Source organism: Myxine glutinosa, chromosome 5, assembly GCF_964187855.1.
Source record: "Myxine glutinosa chromosome 5, kmMyxGlut1.1, whole genome shotgun sequence".
NCBI lineage: Eukaryota > Metazoa > Chordata > Myxini > Myxiniformes > Myxinidae > Myxine > Myxine glutinosa.
The window spans coordinates 147,666,744-147,684,827 of NC_136265.1; the positions used below are offsets into that span (position 1 = coordinate 147,666,744).

At 49.8% G+C, this 18,084-nt stretch overlaps 1 protein-coding gene across 1 annotated transcript in view; it reads left to right on the forward strand.

Moving 5' to 3' along the window:
• The window catches only part of LOC137426954 (phospholipid-transporting ATPase ABCA3), a 75,909-nt gene extending 58,461 nt beyond the window's left edge, over window positions 1-17,448 (forward strand). Inside the window, exons 29-31 of the mRNA XM_068116009.2 lie at window positions 11,212-11,411; window positions 11,686-11,759; window positions 12,158-17,448. Coding sequence (XP_067972110.2) covers window positions 11,212-11,266 — 55 coding nt within the window. The 3' untranslated portion in view covers window positions 11,267-11,411; window positions 11,686-11,759; window positions 12,158-17,448. The remainder of the gene's footprint in view (window positions 1-11,211; window positions 11,412-11,685; window positions 11,760-12,157) is intronic.
• Window positions 17,449-18,084: the final 636 nt, after the last annotated feature.

Here is an 18,084-nt window from a genome sequence, read left to right on the forward strand (position 1 = left end):
CCCTGTTCTCTACTGTTGTGCTTGTGTGCTTCTCCCTCTCTCCCCCTCCCTTTATTGTTTTATGTGTCCGTTTATGTTTTTTGTGTTTTGTGTGCTAATGTGTGCTTATTGTGCTAGCTCTTACACGAGCCTCGATCTTGTATCCCCCCCCCCCCCCCCCCCCCCAAAAAAAAAAAACTCAAAACGTTATTGGCAGATTATGAGAAACCTTGGTGGACAAGTTGGTTAGGTGACAAGAACAAGCTGATTCGATTTTGGTTCAGGTCTGGATCCAGATCCGGCCTATCAGTGGAATACAAAACGTAAACTGTTCAGCCTGGCGGAGGATGCGTTCTTCCAAGTGCCGTTCTAGTTCCTCTATTAAACATGGTGCGTCATGCACCAAATTTGCATCAAATATCATCTGTTGCTTCCAATAACGTAATTATTGCAGCACTTTCAGCACGTTACTGTGGACTGCTAGGATAGTCTAGACTCTAGGGGTATGCACACTCTCCTCAAAGCTGTGTCTAACCTGGGTTTGAATCTCGACCCAGCTATAAACTGGCAGCCGAGTTCCAGTCTGCTTACATTAGTTGGTGGACATTAAAGATGTCACAGTGTATTTCACGAAGACGAGGCAAGTTATCGCCAGCACTCTCTTGATCAAATTCCAAAATCTTGCCATATTGTGCAGGGGCACTGCATCAGAGGCACAGCGGCACCTCAGTAATGATGCAACCAGCGGGCCGCAATCAGAATTTAATCTCAGTCCAACATGCATTCGTCAACAACAACAACAACGACCTTATTTTGCGCAGTTGGTTTATAATACATTTGTTATTCGATGTACCAAAGGTGGACTTAAAATTATGAATGCATAATTTCCGTTTTTTCTTTTAAGAATTGTTTGTTAGTAGGAATTGTCATGTGTTCCTCACGTTTCTCTATGTTTATATGTATATAAACGCAGATGTGCTTGTGCGGACGTGCCACAATGAGGCGTGTTTATATCTACAGTTTAAATGTCACCCTATTATTTACATGAAACAAAAGTGAAGAAAATAACCAGTTTCAGGGGTCTGCAGGTGAAATACTCGTACAACAAAGTTCAAATATGTTCAGTGTTCATTTTACATTACTATTGTAGCGGTTACCGCTGGATGCACACAATCGCCTTGCACCGGCCAGAACACGGCCAGACGCGCCTCTCCCGGGCATGCCCGGACTCACTGTTCCCGGGCACGCCCGAACCTCCCGGGCACGCCCGGTCTCGTCTTTCCCGGGCATGCCCGCTATCGCCTTTCCAGGGCTCGCCCAGAGCGTCCGGGCATGCCCGCTATCGCCTTTCCAGGGCTCGCCCAGAGCGTCCGGGCATGCCCGCTATCGCCTTTCCAGGGCTCGCCCAGAGCGTCCGGGCATGCCCGCTCTCGCCTTTCCAGTGCTCGTCCAGAGCGCCCGGGCACGCCCAGCCTCGACTTGCCAGGCCGCAGCCAAACACGCCCGGGCAGGTCCAGACTCGCCTTTCCAAGGCTCGCCCTTGACACCCGGGCATGCCCGGTATAGCTTGTGCCGGGCAAACCTCCCGACATAAATGTGTATATATATTGCTGCCTGATAAACGGGCTTTTGTCAGAATACCTGAGCTGTTTTGTTTCAATAAAGCAACTCGGACGAATTCCGTCTTTGGTCGCGTCACTTCTTTCGACTTGCGTTGGAGCGCCACTCCTTCACTGGTGACCTACCGACATGGACACGGCAGTGACTCTTAAACTGCCTACCTTCTGGGAGGCTCACGCGGCTGTTTGGTTCGCCCAGGCGGACTCCCAGTTCGCCCTGCGAGGCATCACCGCGGACGACACCCGCTTCCACCACGTCGTGGCAGCGCTCGGTTCCGCCACCGCGGCCCGCGCCCTGAGCCTCCTCGAGCACCCGCCGGCTGCCGACAAGTATGACGCGCTGAAGACGCTCCTCCTCGACGCTTTCGCCCTCTCACCGGCGGCACGCGCACGGCGCCTGCTCGACCTGCCCGAGCTCGGCGACACGCGCCCGTCCGAGCGCATGGACTATATGCTCTCGTTGCTCGGTGAGCACTCTCCGGATTTTCTGTTCCGCGAGGTGTTCCTTCGCCAGCTGCCTCACCCGGTACGCCTCGCCCTGGCTGGCACGTCGATCACCGATCCCCGCGCCCTCGCCAGGGAAGCCGATAAGATCTCCTCGGCGGGCCAACACATCGGCGCGGCTACCTGGAGCCTGCCGCCGTCCGAGGCGACGCCCGAGCGCCCTGCGCGGTTGGAGGTCGAACTGCCGGTGAAACTGGCGGCCGCCACGCCGCACCGACCGCTTCCGACATGACGGCCGGGGCCTCCACCTGACCAGGCGTGGTGTTATTACCACGCCAGGTTCGGACACAAGGCTCGGACGTGCCGACCCCCGTGCACTTTCGGCAAGTCGGGAAACGGCCGGGCCGGCGTTCATTCCCAGCCATGAGCGCCGGCCACTCGGGCAACTTGCTTTTTATTCGGGACAAAGCGTCCGGGCGGCGTTTCCTTTGTGACACCGGCGCCCAACTGAGCGTCATACCCGCCTCCGAGCAGGACAGGCGGGACGCCGTTTGCGGCCCCTCTTTGGTCGCTGCTAATGGCTCGGCAATACGCACTTTCGGCCCGCGCAACGTCACCCTCTGCTTTGGCAGCCAGCGCTTTCAGTGGACCTTTGTGACCGCCTGCGTCCCCATGGCTTTGCTGGGCGCCGACTTCCTCTGCGCGCACGGGCTGCTGGTCGACGTCAAACGTCGTCGCCTTGTCAACGCCGAGACCTTCAGCTCCCTGGCGTGCACGATGAGCAGCTCCGCGCCGACCGAACTGGCATGCGCCCTCCCGATGGCGAGCAAGTTCGCTCGCCTGCTCACGGAGTTCCCGGCCCTCGCGCGGCCGACGTTTTCGGCCGTCGCGGTGCGGCATGGGATCGAGCACCACATACCCACTACGGGCCCGCCGGTCTACGCCAGGCCCCGCCGCCTCGACCCGGCCAAGCTCGCCGTGGCAAAGGCCGAGTTCGACGCGTTGGAGCACCTCGGCATCGTGCGGCGCTCCAATAGCGCGTGGGCCTCACCACTGCACATCGTGCCAAAGCTGGGGGGCAGATGGCGCCCGTGTGGCGACTACCGCCGCCTCAACGACGCTACCACCCCCAACAGGTACCCGATCCCGCACATCCAGGACTTTTCCGCCCGTTTGGCGGGACGGGTCATATTTTCCAAAATTGACCTGATACGGGGATACCACCAGGTACCTGTCCGGGCGGCCGACGTCCCGAAGACGGCCGTCATCACGCCGTTCGGCCTGTTCGAATTTTTGAGGATGCCGTTTGGCCTCAAGAACGCGGCGCAGGCGTTCCAGCGCTTAATGGACGGCGTGCTGCGCGACCTGCCATTTCTTTTCGTCTATCTGGACGACATCCTCGTCGCCAGCACGTCCCGCACCGAGCACCTCCTCCACCTCCGAACACTGTTCGGTCGCCTCAGCGAGCACGGCTTAATTGTCAACCCGGCCAAATGCCACTTCGGCACGACGACCGTTGACTTTTTGGGCCACCGCATCACCAAGACTGGGGCCGTGCCGCTGCCGTCCAAGGTCGAGGCCATCACCACGTTCCCGCGTCCCCGTTCCATCAAGGCCCTACAAGAGTTCCTCGGCATGGTGAATTTTTATCACCGATTCGTGCCCCGCGCTGCTCAGCTCATGCGGCCCCTTTACGAGGCCCTCCAGGGCAAGCCGGCCAAGCATGACATCGTTTGGTCTGCGGCCATGGACGCGACCTTCGCGAGCGCAAAACGGGCCCTCGCCGACGCAACGCTGCTGGCTCACCCGGTGCTCGACGCGCCCATCGCCCTCACGACGGACGCCTCCAACTACGTGGTGGGCGCCGTCCATGAACAATGGGTGGACGGGGTTTGGCAGCCACTCGCTTTTTTTAGCCGGCAGCTCCGGCCGAACGAGTTAAAATACAGCACGTTCGACCGCGAGCTGCTCGGTCTATTCCTGGCCGTTCGCCATTTCCGACACCTCCTGGAGGGCCGCCCGTTCACGGCTTTCGTCGACCACAAGCCGTTGGTCTACGCAATGGCCAAAGTCACGGAGCCATGGTCGGCCCGCCAGCAGCGCCACCTCTCCGCCGTGTCGGAATTCACCACGGACATCCGGCACGTCGCCGGCAAAGACAACGCTGTGGCCGACTGTCTTTCTCGGGCCAGCGCGAACGCGGTCCACCTCGGCGTGGACTTCGCGCTCATGGCGTCCGACCAGACCACCGACACCTCGGTGCAGGCCCTCCGGGCGGCGGACACGGGCCTCCGCCTGGCCGACATCCCCTTCGCGGGCACCGTCCTGCTCTGCGACGTCTCCCAGGGCCAGCCTCGCCCCATCGTGCCCGTTTCCTGGCAGCGCCGCATCTTCGCCTCCATTCACGGCCTTTCTCACCCGGGCCGGAAAGCTTCTCAGAAGCTGGTGTCGGCGTGTTTCGTCTGGCACGGCCTTCGACGGAACGTCCGCGACTGGGCCAACGCCTGCACGGCCTGCCAGCGGGCCAAGGTCCACCGCCACACCCAGGCCCCTCTGGCACCTTTCACCGTGTCTGCACGGCGTTTCGACCACGTCCACGTGGACCTGGTGGGTCCCCTGCCCCCATCGCGGGGGTTCACCCACCTGCTCACCATGGTGGACAGGACCACCAGGTGGCCGGAGGCCGTGCCCCTCACCTCCCCCACCACCGCCGACGTGGCGCAGGCGTTCATCGCCACCTGGGTCGCGCGCTTCGGCGCACCGGCGGACATCTTGTCCGACAGCGGCCCACAGTTCACGTCCGAACTTTGGGGCGCGGTCGCCCGCTCGTTGGGGGTCACGCTGCACCGCACCACGGCCTACCACCCCCAAGCCAACGGGTTGTGCAAGCGGTTTCACCGCTCCATGAAGGCCGCACTCATGGCCGGCCTTCAGGACGACGGTTGGACCGACCGGCTGCCGTGCGTCCTTTTGGGCCTCCGCACGGCCCCCAAGGAGGACCTCCGGGCGTCCGCCGCCGAGCTCGTCTACGGCCAGCCGCTCCGCGTCCCGGGCGAGTTCGTGCCCGACGCTACCAGTCCCTGGTCCGCCGCACACCAGCGCTCGGACCTCCAGGAGGCCGCCCGCCGATTTGCCCCCGTGCCAACGTCCCGCCACGGTGGCCCCCAGTCCTACGTCCCCCCGGCGCTTCGCACAGCGGAGTGCGTCATGACGCGCACCGGGGGCCACTCCGGCCGCCGTACGACGGGCCCTTCCGGGTCCTGCGACGGGGCGACAAGTCCTTTGTCGTCGACGTTGGCGGCCGGTCGGACCGGATCTCTGTGGACCGCCTCAAACCGGCGCACATGGACGTCGACCGACCACCACGTTTGGCCCTTCCTCCGCGGCGAGGCCGCCCCCCGTCCACAGTTCCCCCCGCTCGACCACCCACCACCACGTCGGACCCCTCCCCACGACCCTCCAGGGTTCGCTTCGGCCGGGTCATCCGGACCCCCCTTAAATTGACCCTGCCGGTGCAGGTTGATTCTGGAGGGGCGTGTGTAGCGGTTACCGCTGGATGCACACAATCGCCTTGCACCGGCCAGAACACGGCCAGACGCGCCTCTCCCGGGCATGCCCGGACTCACTGTTCCCGGGCACGCCCGAACCTCCCGGGCACGCCCGGTCTCGTCTTTCCCGGGCATGCCCGCTCTCGCCTTTCCAGGGCTCGCCCAGAGCGTCCGGGCATGCCCGCTATCACCTTTCCAGGGCTCGCCCAGAGCGTCCGGGCATGCCCGCTATCGCCTTTCCAGGGCTCGCCCAGAGCGTCCGGGCATGCCCGCTATCGCCTTTCCAGGGCTCGCCCAGAGCGTCCGGGCATGCCCGCTCTCGCCTTTCCAGTGCTCGTCCAGAGCGCCCGGGCACGCCCAGCCTCGACTTGCCAGGCCGCAGCCAAACACGCCCGGGCAGGTCCAGACTCGCCTTTCCAAGGCTCGGCCTTGACACCCGGGCATGCCCGGTATAGCTTGTGCTGGGCAAACTTCCCGACATAAATGTGTATATATATTGCTGCCCGATAAACGGGCTTTTGTCAGAATACCTGAGCTGTTTTGTTTCAATAAAGCAACTCGGACGAATTCCGTCTTTGGTCGCGTCACTTCTTTCGACTCGCGTTGGAGCGCCACTCCTTCACTATCTTATTTTTGTATGCAGCACAAGGCTGCGGGGGTAGCATCGTTGGCTGGGAGCTTGGTTATGCCGCTGATGCAGTGCCCCCTGTGGGTTAGGATAAGAATTTGTAATTTGTTCAGGATGCCGGCGATAGGTCGCCTCATCGTCACAAAGGACATTGTGCGATCTACCATGGCCACCAACTAATGCTACCAGACGGTATGGTATGCACGTTTAACGTCAATCCAAGAAATGGCACGGCACACACATTGATGAATCACCCTGCCTGTGATGAATCACCCTGCCGTGGCTGCGTACGTAATAGTTCAATACAGCGCTAAGCCTTGAAGTGTTCACACAATGAAGTGCTCTCAATGCGCTTCTGCTGGTAAGTCTCTTGCATAAGCCCTGCACTTCAGTCCTCTTGGTACGTTCTCTCGATACCGTGCAATTCCTTCCAGACCTCTCCCATAAGTCCTCACCAAGTCCTCTTGAGTCCTTTCTCATAAGTCCTCTTCAAGGGCTTTGTGCGAAGACTTATATAGCCCTGCCCAGCGAACTCTCTGGAACTTGCTAGACACGTCTTACCACGCCCTATCACGCCATACCCTCAGAGCCCTGGTTGGCTGGTGGCCCTTACCGTCATCGCCTCTGACGTGCTCCTTAACGCCGCCCCACCTCGACCCTGCGCTCCTCGACCCCGCGCTCCTCCCTCTTCTTAGGCCTACCTCGTGTTACTTGACTAGTTCGAGCGAACAAAGGGCAGCGAATGCTGCTGGCAGCCAAAGCGTAACAAACTGCTGCGGGTAGCCCAAAGCGTAACAGAATTGAGGGATCAGCCAAATTGGGTGCGGGATCCATTATGCCCATAGATGGAATTGGGAGGGTGGCGCAAAAATGAAAGGACCTAAACTCATGGCTTTACACAACGCAGATATTACTTCGGGAAATTTCCTATACTCACACATACTATGACATAGCTAATACTCTAAGTGGGCCTACGTGTTGCTTGTGGACTAACTATGAGAAGCAAACCTTTAGCCTTTAATGATGTCATATGTACAAATCTCAAAACCGTATCAATATGTTATGGGATGCTGGCAGGCATCTACTAGCAGGATTTGGGCCTACCTGGGTAAACGTTTCGATCTAAAACTACCGTATTGCATTCATCTGGCCTTTCTTAAATCCCCAGCTCCATTACCATTGACATTCCATGAAACTCTAACTGGACATTAAGTAGACTAGCAACGGTACCTGCCCTACGGGCGGGGCTTCAATTGGGAGGCCCAAATGAAAAGGCAAAATATCAGAAATTGAAGGCTTTTTTTATTTTAAACGATTTATATAAACATCCGTTGAATCGTATCACACGCAAATCATCAAAATCTAAACAGTATTTGTAGAATTTCAATAAAAGCCACATCACTGTTCATATCAGTAAATATTATTCCATCATGTTTGGAAAAACTGGAAAATTTGAAAAACAATATAGCCTATTTTACTCCAGGTGGTCCCAGGATTACCCACCCAAAATTTCGTTGCGATCGGTTCAGCCGTTTTTGCGGTACCTGGGAACGGACGGACGGACATACATTTGGTGAATTATAGTAAGATTATATCCAGTGAGCTTCAATTTCCTGTGCGTTAGAACTCGAATGTAATTTATGCACTGAAGGAAAAAGGTTTCGAAAGCAAAGGAAAGTTGAGTGTTCACTCGACCTGTTTGGGAAACCGATATAAAGAAACTCATTTTGCAAGAAACAACGGCAGGCAGATACACTAAAGGGCAAAGGATCTGATTTGATGTACTAGTTTCCTCGACACGAGATTACCTACTGCCAAAGCAGCTTCGTAGTAAGCCGTAATCTGGTGGTTTGTCATTGCTCTCCCAGTTGCAGCTTGGGCAAGAACTTGGAATTTTACCATGGCGTTGGCACATGATGGTTTACTCTTCTCAAAAAGAATCATCCCTTTCTCGTTCCGCTGCCCATCTTCCAAGCCCCCTGGTACCTCAGAGTGTGTGGGTTGGGGCAAAGGATCCCAAGTAACTTGCGTTTCTCAGCTTGTAAAGCGAACCCAACTGAAGATCCCTCTCCAGGGCCCATAATGGGCGTGTTCATCATTGGAAAAATTCCGGAACACAAACGCATGCTCGCCCGAGAGTATTTCCGTCTGTTTACGTTCCTCAATATATTGGTCGCATCCTCTAGAATAGCTTCAGTCATCAGGGATTGGAGTCATGGTGGACGCAGCTGTTGACAAAGCGAATATCAGAATGGTGTATTGTGGGAAAAGCTTGATTTTCCAACCCCTCCCTCCCACATCCTCGTTTTTCATCGGATTAACTTCCTTATTTGTGGAAAGCCGTTTTTTGGGGGGGATTTCCGAACAGAGTTAATTCCTCGCTTGACCGCTCTCAGATGCTAACTAACATTGTGGTGTTTATCTTTTATTTATTTATTTAATTTTTGCTTTTGAAGTGGGATCTCACAATGCATCAGTGGAACTTTGGGAAGTCGGTATCTCTCAATGTGAGTCTGTAGCACAGAAGAATTGCTCGTCTCCCACCACTCACTTGTTGGGATCCTTGGTGTGTTTGTCTTTATGTTTGTTTTTCCTTATCACCTCACATCTGGTTTTGACTTTTCTGCCGTTTCATCCCGAACAGGTTGCACGTGCTCGACCCTTACCTTGTTTGTTCTTCTCAATTCTTGTCTCACTGTGCTCACCTTCCTTTCTTCAACCCTCCCCTGTAAAACTACTTCCTCGAGTCTGTCCAACCTCGCTTTCCTCTCCAATTCTTCCTTTAAGGTCAGGGCCATCATCTCGTGTAGTCTCCCGTTTCCCCTCCATTCTATTCCCGCTGAATAAAAACAAAACCCAGAATCGCTGCTCAAGCCTCCACTCATTCGTTCGTCTTCTTTCCCACCTGGGGAACCAACTTCCACATTCTCTTCAATCTCGTTCTTCCCTCCAGGTCTTCAACCCAGCTGTTCACCACCATCTCAGTTCACCCCCATCCAAAACCATGATATTTTCTTCCCTTGTAAACCCCCGTCCAGCCCTCTTCTTTCTAAGTTTCCAGTTTTTCCTTCCAGAGTTTGCTTCTGCATCCATCTTGTCCACCCCATTCACCCTCTCCTACCTCTAATTCCTCCCCACATCCCTTATTTCTCCAAGTCTCCCTCTTTTTTTGTCCCTCAACCCTACTGTTGGTGTTTTCCCACCTCATTCGTTCCTTTCCTTTTGTTCCATTACCTCCTGATCCGTTATATGTTCTCGCTTCTCCATGAGACTCAACATTTTTTACAAAAAATAATCATGACCGAGCATGCGAGTAAACCTATAATGGACAGTCAGAGTTATCTTATATACTATAGGGAAGAGAAGGATTGGAGCATTGGGAAGCAATTCCTAAATTATGAAAAAAAAAAGGGACAAAGAAGCGAAGCAGACAGGTAAGTGGAACGTAACATTTGGTAGACAAACAAGCAGCAGGTTATCCAATGTACCTGTCGAACCCTCATGGGGCTGCCAAAATATCGGATCATAGAGAAGTACCAGGTAAAAGTTTGTGGATCCGTTTTTGCAATGTTTCCACAAAGCTGGAATTGTAAGTGAAATACGAATTTAATGTTAAACTATATGACGTGTAATTTATCAATGACCAAGGTGAAGTTACCATCCAACCTCCATAAGCGGAACGTTCTTTGGCATTCTTTGCCTGTGTGGGTTGAGCCAGAGAAAGCAGAAATTCCTTTGGTTGTGTGACAATGGCGATGGTATTCGTAGACGATATATCGTTGGCGCTCTTACAACTGACACACTAAATTAAACTTTGTGTGGTGACCTATTGACCTTGGGGAGGCCAAAGGGGGGTTCTGTGAGACTTTTCAGACGTGTTGCATTCCCAATGTTTTGTGCACAAGTTATTTATAGTCTCCTTCCAGTTCGTTTTTATGTTGATTTTTTTGCAGCATTTGCAGTCAAAAGCTTCTGAAGAGGAGGGTGGGTGAGGAAGGGAGGGTGGGTGCATATAAACTGGATATTCTACGGTTTTGAGAATGACTTTGGAGGGCCGAACAAAATAGTTAGATGAAATGTAGAATGAAGAACTAGTCTTGCTGGCGATGACTAGTATCAATCGACATCAGCGGACAGGAAGAACAATGTATAACATTGACAGGACGTTGATCGAGAAATGCTAATCGGCTGTGGGGATGAAGAAGCTGATGTTTCAGATGTAAACCCTTCCTCGGAACAAAGGAGAACAAGCAAAAGAGTTCTCTTTTATTCTGAGTGAGGAAGTTTTAAACCCCCGAAACGTGAGCTTCTTGCTTCCCATTGTTTTACAAGGCTTGGATGGCCTACCAGGGTCCTGGATTTTTCTTCTGGTGCTGTTTGGTTTTGATCTCATTTTAAGAGTTTGTGCTGCGCCAGTTCAGACGCCGCTTTGTAAAATACCAGTTCCCTTATGGCGTAGGAGTAGAACATTAGGCCCATTAAGCCTGCGCTGTGGTTGCCAACCTAGGATTGTTTGTTCGTGCTTTATCCTTTTTAAGTGCCGAGTGTCATGCAAGGAAGCAGCCCGTATCGGATTTGGTCTTTGGTATGATTCAGCCGGGTTTGAACGAGCCGTGATATGTCCGCACGGCATGCCCTTCTGGTCCAACACGCTTTCAATTGTCGACCTTAATGGGGTAACCATGGCCACAGGTATACCTACGCAGTTAATCCCTGGATTGTGTTGATACATTATTTGCGTTAATCTATCGACAGTGTATTCGCGTCTTTCTCGCAGTTGTTTCTTGGAATTGTGGACAAAGGGTGTGCAGTTCAGTTTTGTCCCAGCAAGGAGGAATCAAGTATGGAGAAATGTTGGAAAACTGTATCGATTTCTAGCATCACAGCAATATGTGGTATTACGGTAGTTTGGCGTGGCCTTATTCTCGATAGCCTGTCTGGGCCTACCTGTAATTATTGTTCTATCCTATTGTCGTTTTCTCACCACGGGCAGCATGGACGAGTGTGAAGCACTCTGCACACGCCTGGGCATCATGGTGAATGGGTGACTGCGGTGCTTGGGCAGCCCGCAGCACCTTAAGAGCCGCTATGGCAGTGGGTACACCCTGTTGGCCCGCGTGGGCGTACCGAGCGGGGAGTCGCATGCAGCTGACACCCAACCTTTCAAATGCTTCATCGAAAGCACCTTCTCAGGTGAGTTTCGAAGCATTCTTGACATTTTGTTTTGCTTTGAGTTTTTAATGATCGGAATTAATAGTTGGCGGGCAAACAAAGAAAAACGAACCTGGAGTTGGCTGTGCTTCTGCCTCATCTCAACCAGCAGCACATCGACGTTGTCAAAATAATATTTATTTCTTCGTTCATTTATTTACTTCTGCTTTTTCCTCGAATCCTAATTGGCTAGTCTTGTACGTTATATGTGGAGATTTAGTGTCGTTGACCTTGCTGTGTACGTTTGCCACCCCAGGAAGCATTCTGAAAGACCAGCATCAAAGTATGGTCCACTACCATCTGACCGACATGCATTTGAGTTGGGCCGAGGTAATGCCCCATTCCAGACACGTGTGGTTTGCATGGTTTTTATCGTTGGATGTTGTGGAAGTGCAATTAATTATTTGCGTACTTAATTTGTGAACTGAGTGATTTTCTTGAGCAATCATCTTCTGACAAGTTTGGAAATTGGATTCTTGATAAATAGAGTAGTTCAAATCTAAATTTCCACATCAATGTCGACATAGAAAGGGGATGGAAGGTCGGCGGGAGGGGAGGCTAGTCATGTGGTCACATGACCGAAGTGACAGCATTGGTTGGGAAACCCTTTTCTCGTGCTGGGAAGAAACCAGAAGACATTTTCTGCCGAAGTTGGGGAAGCCTTTGTCGTATACGAATGTTCATTGTTCTTTTGCGATTATCAACAATCGCCTCTTTCCCCATCACAGGTTTTTGACATTTTGGAACGTGCCAAGATGGACTACTGCCTGGACGATTACTCCATCAGCCAGATCAGCCTCGAGCAAGTGTTCCTGGGCTTTGCCCAACTTCAGAGGGAGCTACACACGTGCTACGCCTGATGAAGCTGCTCGTACCCGTGTTGTACCACTCTTCCACCATTCGTACCTCAGATCTGGCGAACAGGATCTCGTGCACCTCTGATGAACTAAACGTCAAGTGCGACACCTTTTGGTGGGCAGGGTTGACCTGCATGCACCTCCAGCACGAGATCTTCAAGCCATCATTGATTAAGACTGGTTTGACATTTCCAATGCCTTTTAGAAGCTCATCTAATAGGTTGTGTGCACAAAGAGTCGGTTGCTATTCTTACTGCAAACAGAGACCAAACTGAAAATGTAGGATTTTTTTTCTCCCCCAGATAACCACCATGATGTGAGAAGTATAACTTTGAGAACCACCAAGGTAGTACCATCATGAAGGTTTATCCCATGTCATAAAGGTTGTGAATGCCTGACAAAAAAGTATTTTCTTTCTTCCCCTTGAGTATGAAATTTCCACTTCCGCCTTCATGTTCAAATTTGGCTCCGAGTTATCCTTACCATTCCTGAATTTGCAAGGCATTTCCATTTGAAGCCGGCACATTCCTTTTGGCGATGCCAGAGAGTGGAATGGTTGACATGTTGAACATTTCCTCATTACGTGTCTGTGTATCTGTCGATTTTTTTTTCTCTGCATTTTTCCAGACTATTTATGATGATTGCCAAAAGGTTTTGCCACACAACCAACTACTTCTTTTAACTGTCTGCTGTTCCTGGCGGTTTGTAAACTTTTGAACGTTTTGCATTTGGAAACCTTGGCAAACTTTCCGGTTGTTGAATCGAGTGGTGGCCACGTGGCTAGTCGAGCATGCCAGGCAATATGGACCTCAGGGTAAGTAGAGCCTTGTGGGGAACGGCTCTGCAGCATGAATCCTGTGTTTATGAGAGTAGGTAGATGTTTTTTGTGTTTCCTTTGGATCACGTCCTTTTAATAATTACTTTTATTCCTCTTGCACTGTTTATGCACTGAGTTTGTGGGTTAACTCAGAAGTGTATATTTTGCACATTATTCCTAATCTCACAGGAAGTTAGTTGGCTTCCCACACTTGGCAATGTGACAGCATTTTTTTTTTCATACGTCAGAAGCTCAAGCTTTGACCTGCAAGTTGAAGTTCAGCCAAGGATTGATGAACATTTTCCTTACGAGTGTTCATTTTTCAGAATTGTTTGCCTGATCATTCGTCAAACGGGAATTCTTGAACTTTTTGAGCCGACATGCTGTTCTGGTCTGGCAGAATTTTTTTTTTTTTTTTTTGTATACAACATCGAGGCTCATGTAAGAGCTAAAATTTTCATTAGTTGTAGCATCTGTTCTTTCCAGCTTCAGATTATTTTCCAGCAATGAGTGTTCTATTTACTGGCCATCAGAAACACAGGCATTGGAACGACTGTAATTCCTGCCCCATTAGGCCTCATAAAAGCACTCATCACAGATATATGTATGTATATGTATATTATACATACATATATCTCTTGCCCCGTTGACATATATGTCAATAGACAGACATTTGATTCTTTAGTCGACATTGGTCAAACATCAAACAGAGCCGCTACTCCAGATTTTGGGCTTATTTGCCATTGTCATGACGGAATACTGCATAAACATTTGACCAATGAGTATCAAACTTGTCTATTAAATGAAAAAGGCACCTGCTGGCTTTAATGGTGAGCTCCAGCCATGGATTACGTCTCTTATTTATATATATATATATATATATATATATATATATATATACTTTTATTCACACTAATTATTCCCACCTGATTGGGTTCACCCAGGGAATTTGACATTTGACTGAAGGTGATTTTGGCAGGACATCGGTGATAACTCCACTACTCTTCATGAAGGACACCCTGGAATCTTTAAGGTCCACCAACTATCCATAGCAGACCGTAAACCCAGTTTAACATCCATCCGAGGGGCAGCATATACATTTTCTGTTTATAGGTGGGTCGGGATTTGGACCCAGGCTAGCTCACGTGTGAGTGCATCTACCTCCAAAATATCCTGCTAGTCCACAGATACCTAATATAATGTTGCAATACCATAAGCGGAAAACACATTGATAAGTCAACTAATTGACAGAGTTTGTGAGTCTTGTGACTTTTGTTTAAGAAGTGGGAAAAACTTTTGCCGTATTAGAGGTACAATAGAGTTAACAAAACTTACTTCCTGAAATACTATAAAAACATCTTCCATGTCATCTTCCATCCATCGTACCCTTCAACCTCGAGCATGGTGCTTTCAGTATATCATTTCTTCTTTTCTCAAATGTTCGTTTTGCTTTTTAATAAGTGTTTAAATGCACATTCAACAACTATTGTCTGTATGACAACATTCCTCATCTGAATGACGTGACATTAATCCATCAATCAAGTGTCAATAAGAAAAATATTCTTTCTCCTTCATATTGAGTGCACATGCACATAATCTGTACCTTTTTCCAAATCCGAATAATCGTTCAATGAAAATGTGCAAACGGATCCTCCTGTTTAATAACCGTGTGAAGTCAACGAGGAAAGTATAAAGAAGCTACAATTGATTTACTCGCAAGAAACGCGACATTGTTTCCTTTCTGCCATTTGTTCTATCCTTTCGCAATGTGTGCACGAATGTTTTGTTATGACTTATAAGGTAGCTGCCCATTACTCCATCAGATTGTCAAAACAAATCCGTCCTTTAATAAGCAGTTGTGCGAATGACGCGTCTTCAAGCGTGTGCTCCATCGAAGGTGAAGTTTAATGCAACATTTCCAAATTCACACGATGGGAGTTTTGCACTTTGATGTTTGGCCTGATTATTTATTTATTATAAACGCGTCGTGGATTAGCAGGGGGTGAGTAACAACAGAGGCCGCGTGGTTGGTTGAATCTCTGGCTCTTTGGAATCTCTGACTCAAAATAATTCCTTCCCTTCATTCTGCTCGATGTTTCCACATTCTGCTTTCTGAACTGCACCAACTCCTTCACTAAGGTTAGATTTTACACGTGGGGCAGTTCCTTCTGAAACAACATTACTTTTGTGAGTAAAACCCACATTCCTGTAGTGATGAGGAGGATGATGATTAACGCCTTCGATTGTTAGGGAATTCCCAATGGTTCCAGTGGTTATTATTATACGAGAGGAATCACACTCCTTTAATAGTTTATGCTAGTTTATGTAATTAAGGCTTATTTTGGTTAATTTATGATTCCCCAAATCTTGATGAATGCGGCGCCAGTTTTGCGCATGTAGTGAAGCTTGATCGTTGTTCCTTGGTGGTTTTGGTACGTGCCATGAACATTGTTTCCGATTTCTCTCGAACTTTTCTCCAGTTGGTATTCTGTCATTTCTTGTTCTTTTTCTTCTCCTCTTCCCTTTACAAGAGTGAGGCCCAATAGCACCAAGCTGATGCCCTGCCTTGACCACACTACTCCTCCACTCCCCTCGACCAACTCTCTGCACCCTCCAACCACCCCCACCTTACTGATATTGCTCTTCACACAATCCTACCATCTTAACCACAGTCTACCTCTTTTCCTCTTACCTTGACCCTTAAACCTATCCGCCCTCTTTGCCATTCTCTCTTCCCCCATCTACATCGACTGTCCGGCCCATCTCAGCCGGCATTTCTCCAATCTCCCCGTCGAGCTCATCTGCACACCAATCTCCTCCCTCAGTTCATCCATCCTCCTTCTATCCACCTTCTTCACTCCCACAATCCTCCTCACCCAGTTGTTCTCACAAATCTGCATCCTCTGTTGCGTCTCCAGACCATAAAGGTAGGCCGGCGTTACACAAGACGTCACAACCTTTCCTTTCAATCTCCTCGATATATTTCTGTCTCCTCCACGCATTTGCACCCAACTGAATCCCCTTTCGCACCCCTGCCTCTGACTTACCATCCCCAGTCACTGTTCCTCCCAGGTACTCAAACCTGGCAACCTGTCTAATCTCCTTCCCCTCCAACCTGATATTCATTTATTTTGTCTGCTGCCTAACCCACATCACTTCAGTCTTCTCCATACTCATCTTCAGCCCAGGTTTCCAAATGCCTCCTTCCACTCCCTCAGTACTTCCTGCATTTCCCGCCCACTCTCCACCACAAAATTAATGTTTTTTTTTTTTTATCTTTTGAACTATAGCAACGCGAGGATTCCAGGTAACGGTCGGGTGTAGGAAGTGTCCGATTGAATGCACCACGGGTGATCAGGTTTGCCGTCTCCGCACGTTCCTGTTGCCTATATCCAATTCTGTGATATAATCCCAAATTTTAATGTTCAGTTTAGGCACCGAAGGTTATCGATGCATACGCTTTCCCTTTCGTTGTTGAAACTAGAAACAGGCCTTTGTGAGTGATTTCCAAACGGATATGCAAAGATTTGCATGGAACTTGGAATCCAGGAAGTCACTGTTCCTCCCAGAAACAGTTTTGGCCCATTATGCCAGTGCTATATCAGCGTTGCATTAATTAGATCTCACTTTATTTAATTAATCTCATTGGAGTGGGTGGAGTGCGGAGGAGAACTGTAACGGTGGGACAGGCACAGGGAGATCAGGGTGTTATATACTGTAATTTGAGGGGTAGGGTGGAGATGCCTTGTTGGGTAAAGGATCAACATGCCTTATCACCAATGGACGAGACCCTCTCATAGACAGACATCACTATCACCACACATGTACACAATCACCCAACCATAATGTGGTTATCTCGGTGGTTATCAATGTTGTTAATGCTGTTTCGATTTGTCCCATGTGTAATGCAATGGATGTTTTTTTGTAACTTCATTTTTAAGTCCACTTTCAACATTCTCCCCAATCCACTGGGATTTTGCTGATTATGGTTACAAAAGCAAGGATGCTGTTTTAATCACATACAACGAACCATGGCCTAGCACGATGTGTTTGCACTATGGGCTAACCCGGACAATTTCACTGGACCATCGTGTTGTCCGCCAGTTAATGGTGCTCGTGAATAATAACCTGGCAAAGTAACATGTCTGCATCACGGAATACTGTCCTATGATGGCGATTGAGACTCAGGTGATTTAACAGTATCTACTTGTTTTTTGTTTTTTTTTCAATATTGCTAATCGGACGAGGGGTGGATTTGATTTAACGTACAAATTTCCTCAAACGAATAATCTTTCACATTGCAGTTTGGTTTAGTTTCCTCAATTAAACGAACTTTGAATCAAAATCGTGTTTATCGAGTCCTCTTTACGCGTTGGCGATGTGGAGCCCTCGGGTTTTGGGGACAAGACACATTCGTGCAAAAGGTGGAAACTTGTCTTATTTTCAATCAATAAGTACGGTATATGTAATTATTAGGGAATATTAATTATAATTATACTATTGTGTTGAAAAGTTAAAATAAGAAAAGCATTTCTCAGACCACTGTGAAAATCTCGTTCCGAGAGCTCCTTGTAAATTGTTCTCACTTTATAAGATTTGTCCAGTCGATGGACAAAAGTGGTCTGCGTCAGACAACCTGAGCCGTTTGTACAGCTATCAATTAAACTACTCGATAAGTTGTGACATTGTAAAGCTATGTGACGTACAACTAATTTGATGTGCAAATGAACCTCCTTAGTTGTTGTTTTTTTATGCTGAAGGTGCCGGAGACATTATGTTTTTGGGTTGTCCGGCTGTGCGTCTGTGTGGCAATAGCAGATTTTTATTACCGCAGTAATGTCAACTACTGAAGGGATTTCAACCAAACTTAGGAAAAGTGTTGTTTCTGTCGCCGGACATTCACAGTTAGAATCTGGTGGGTCGCGTCAAAGCGACCACGACAGTCAACTCTTTAGAATATCTCCTGCCGAATCCTCACGTC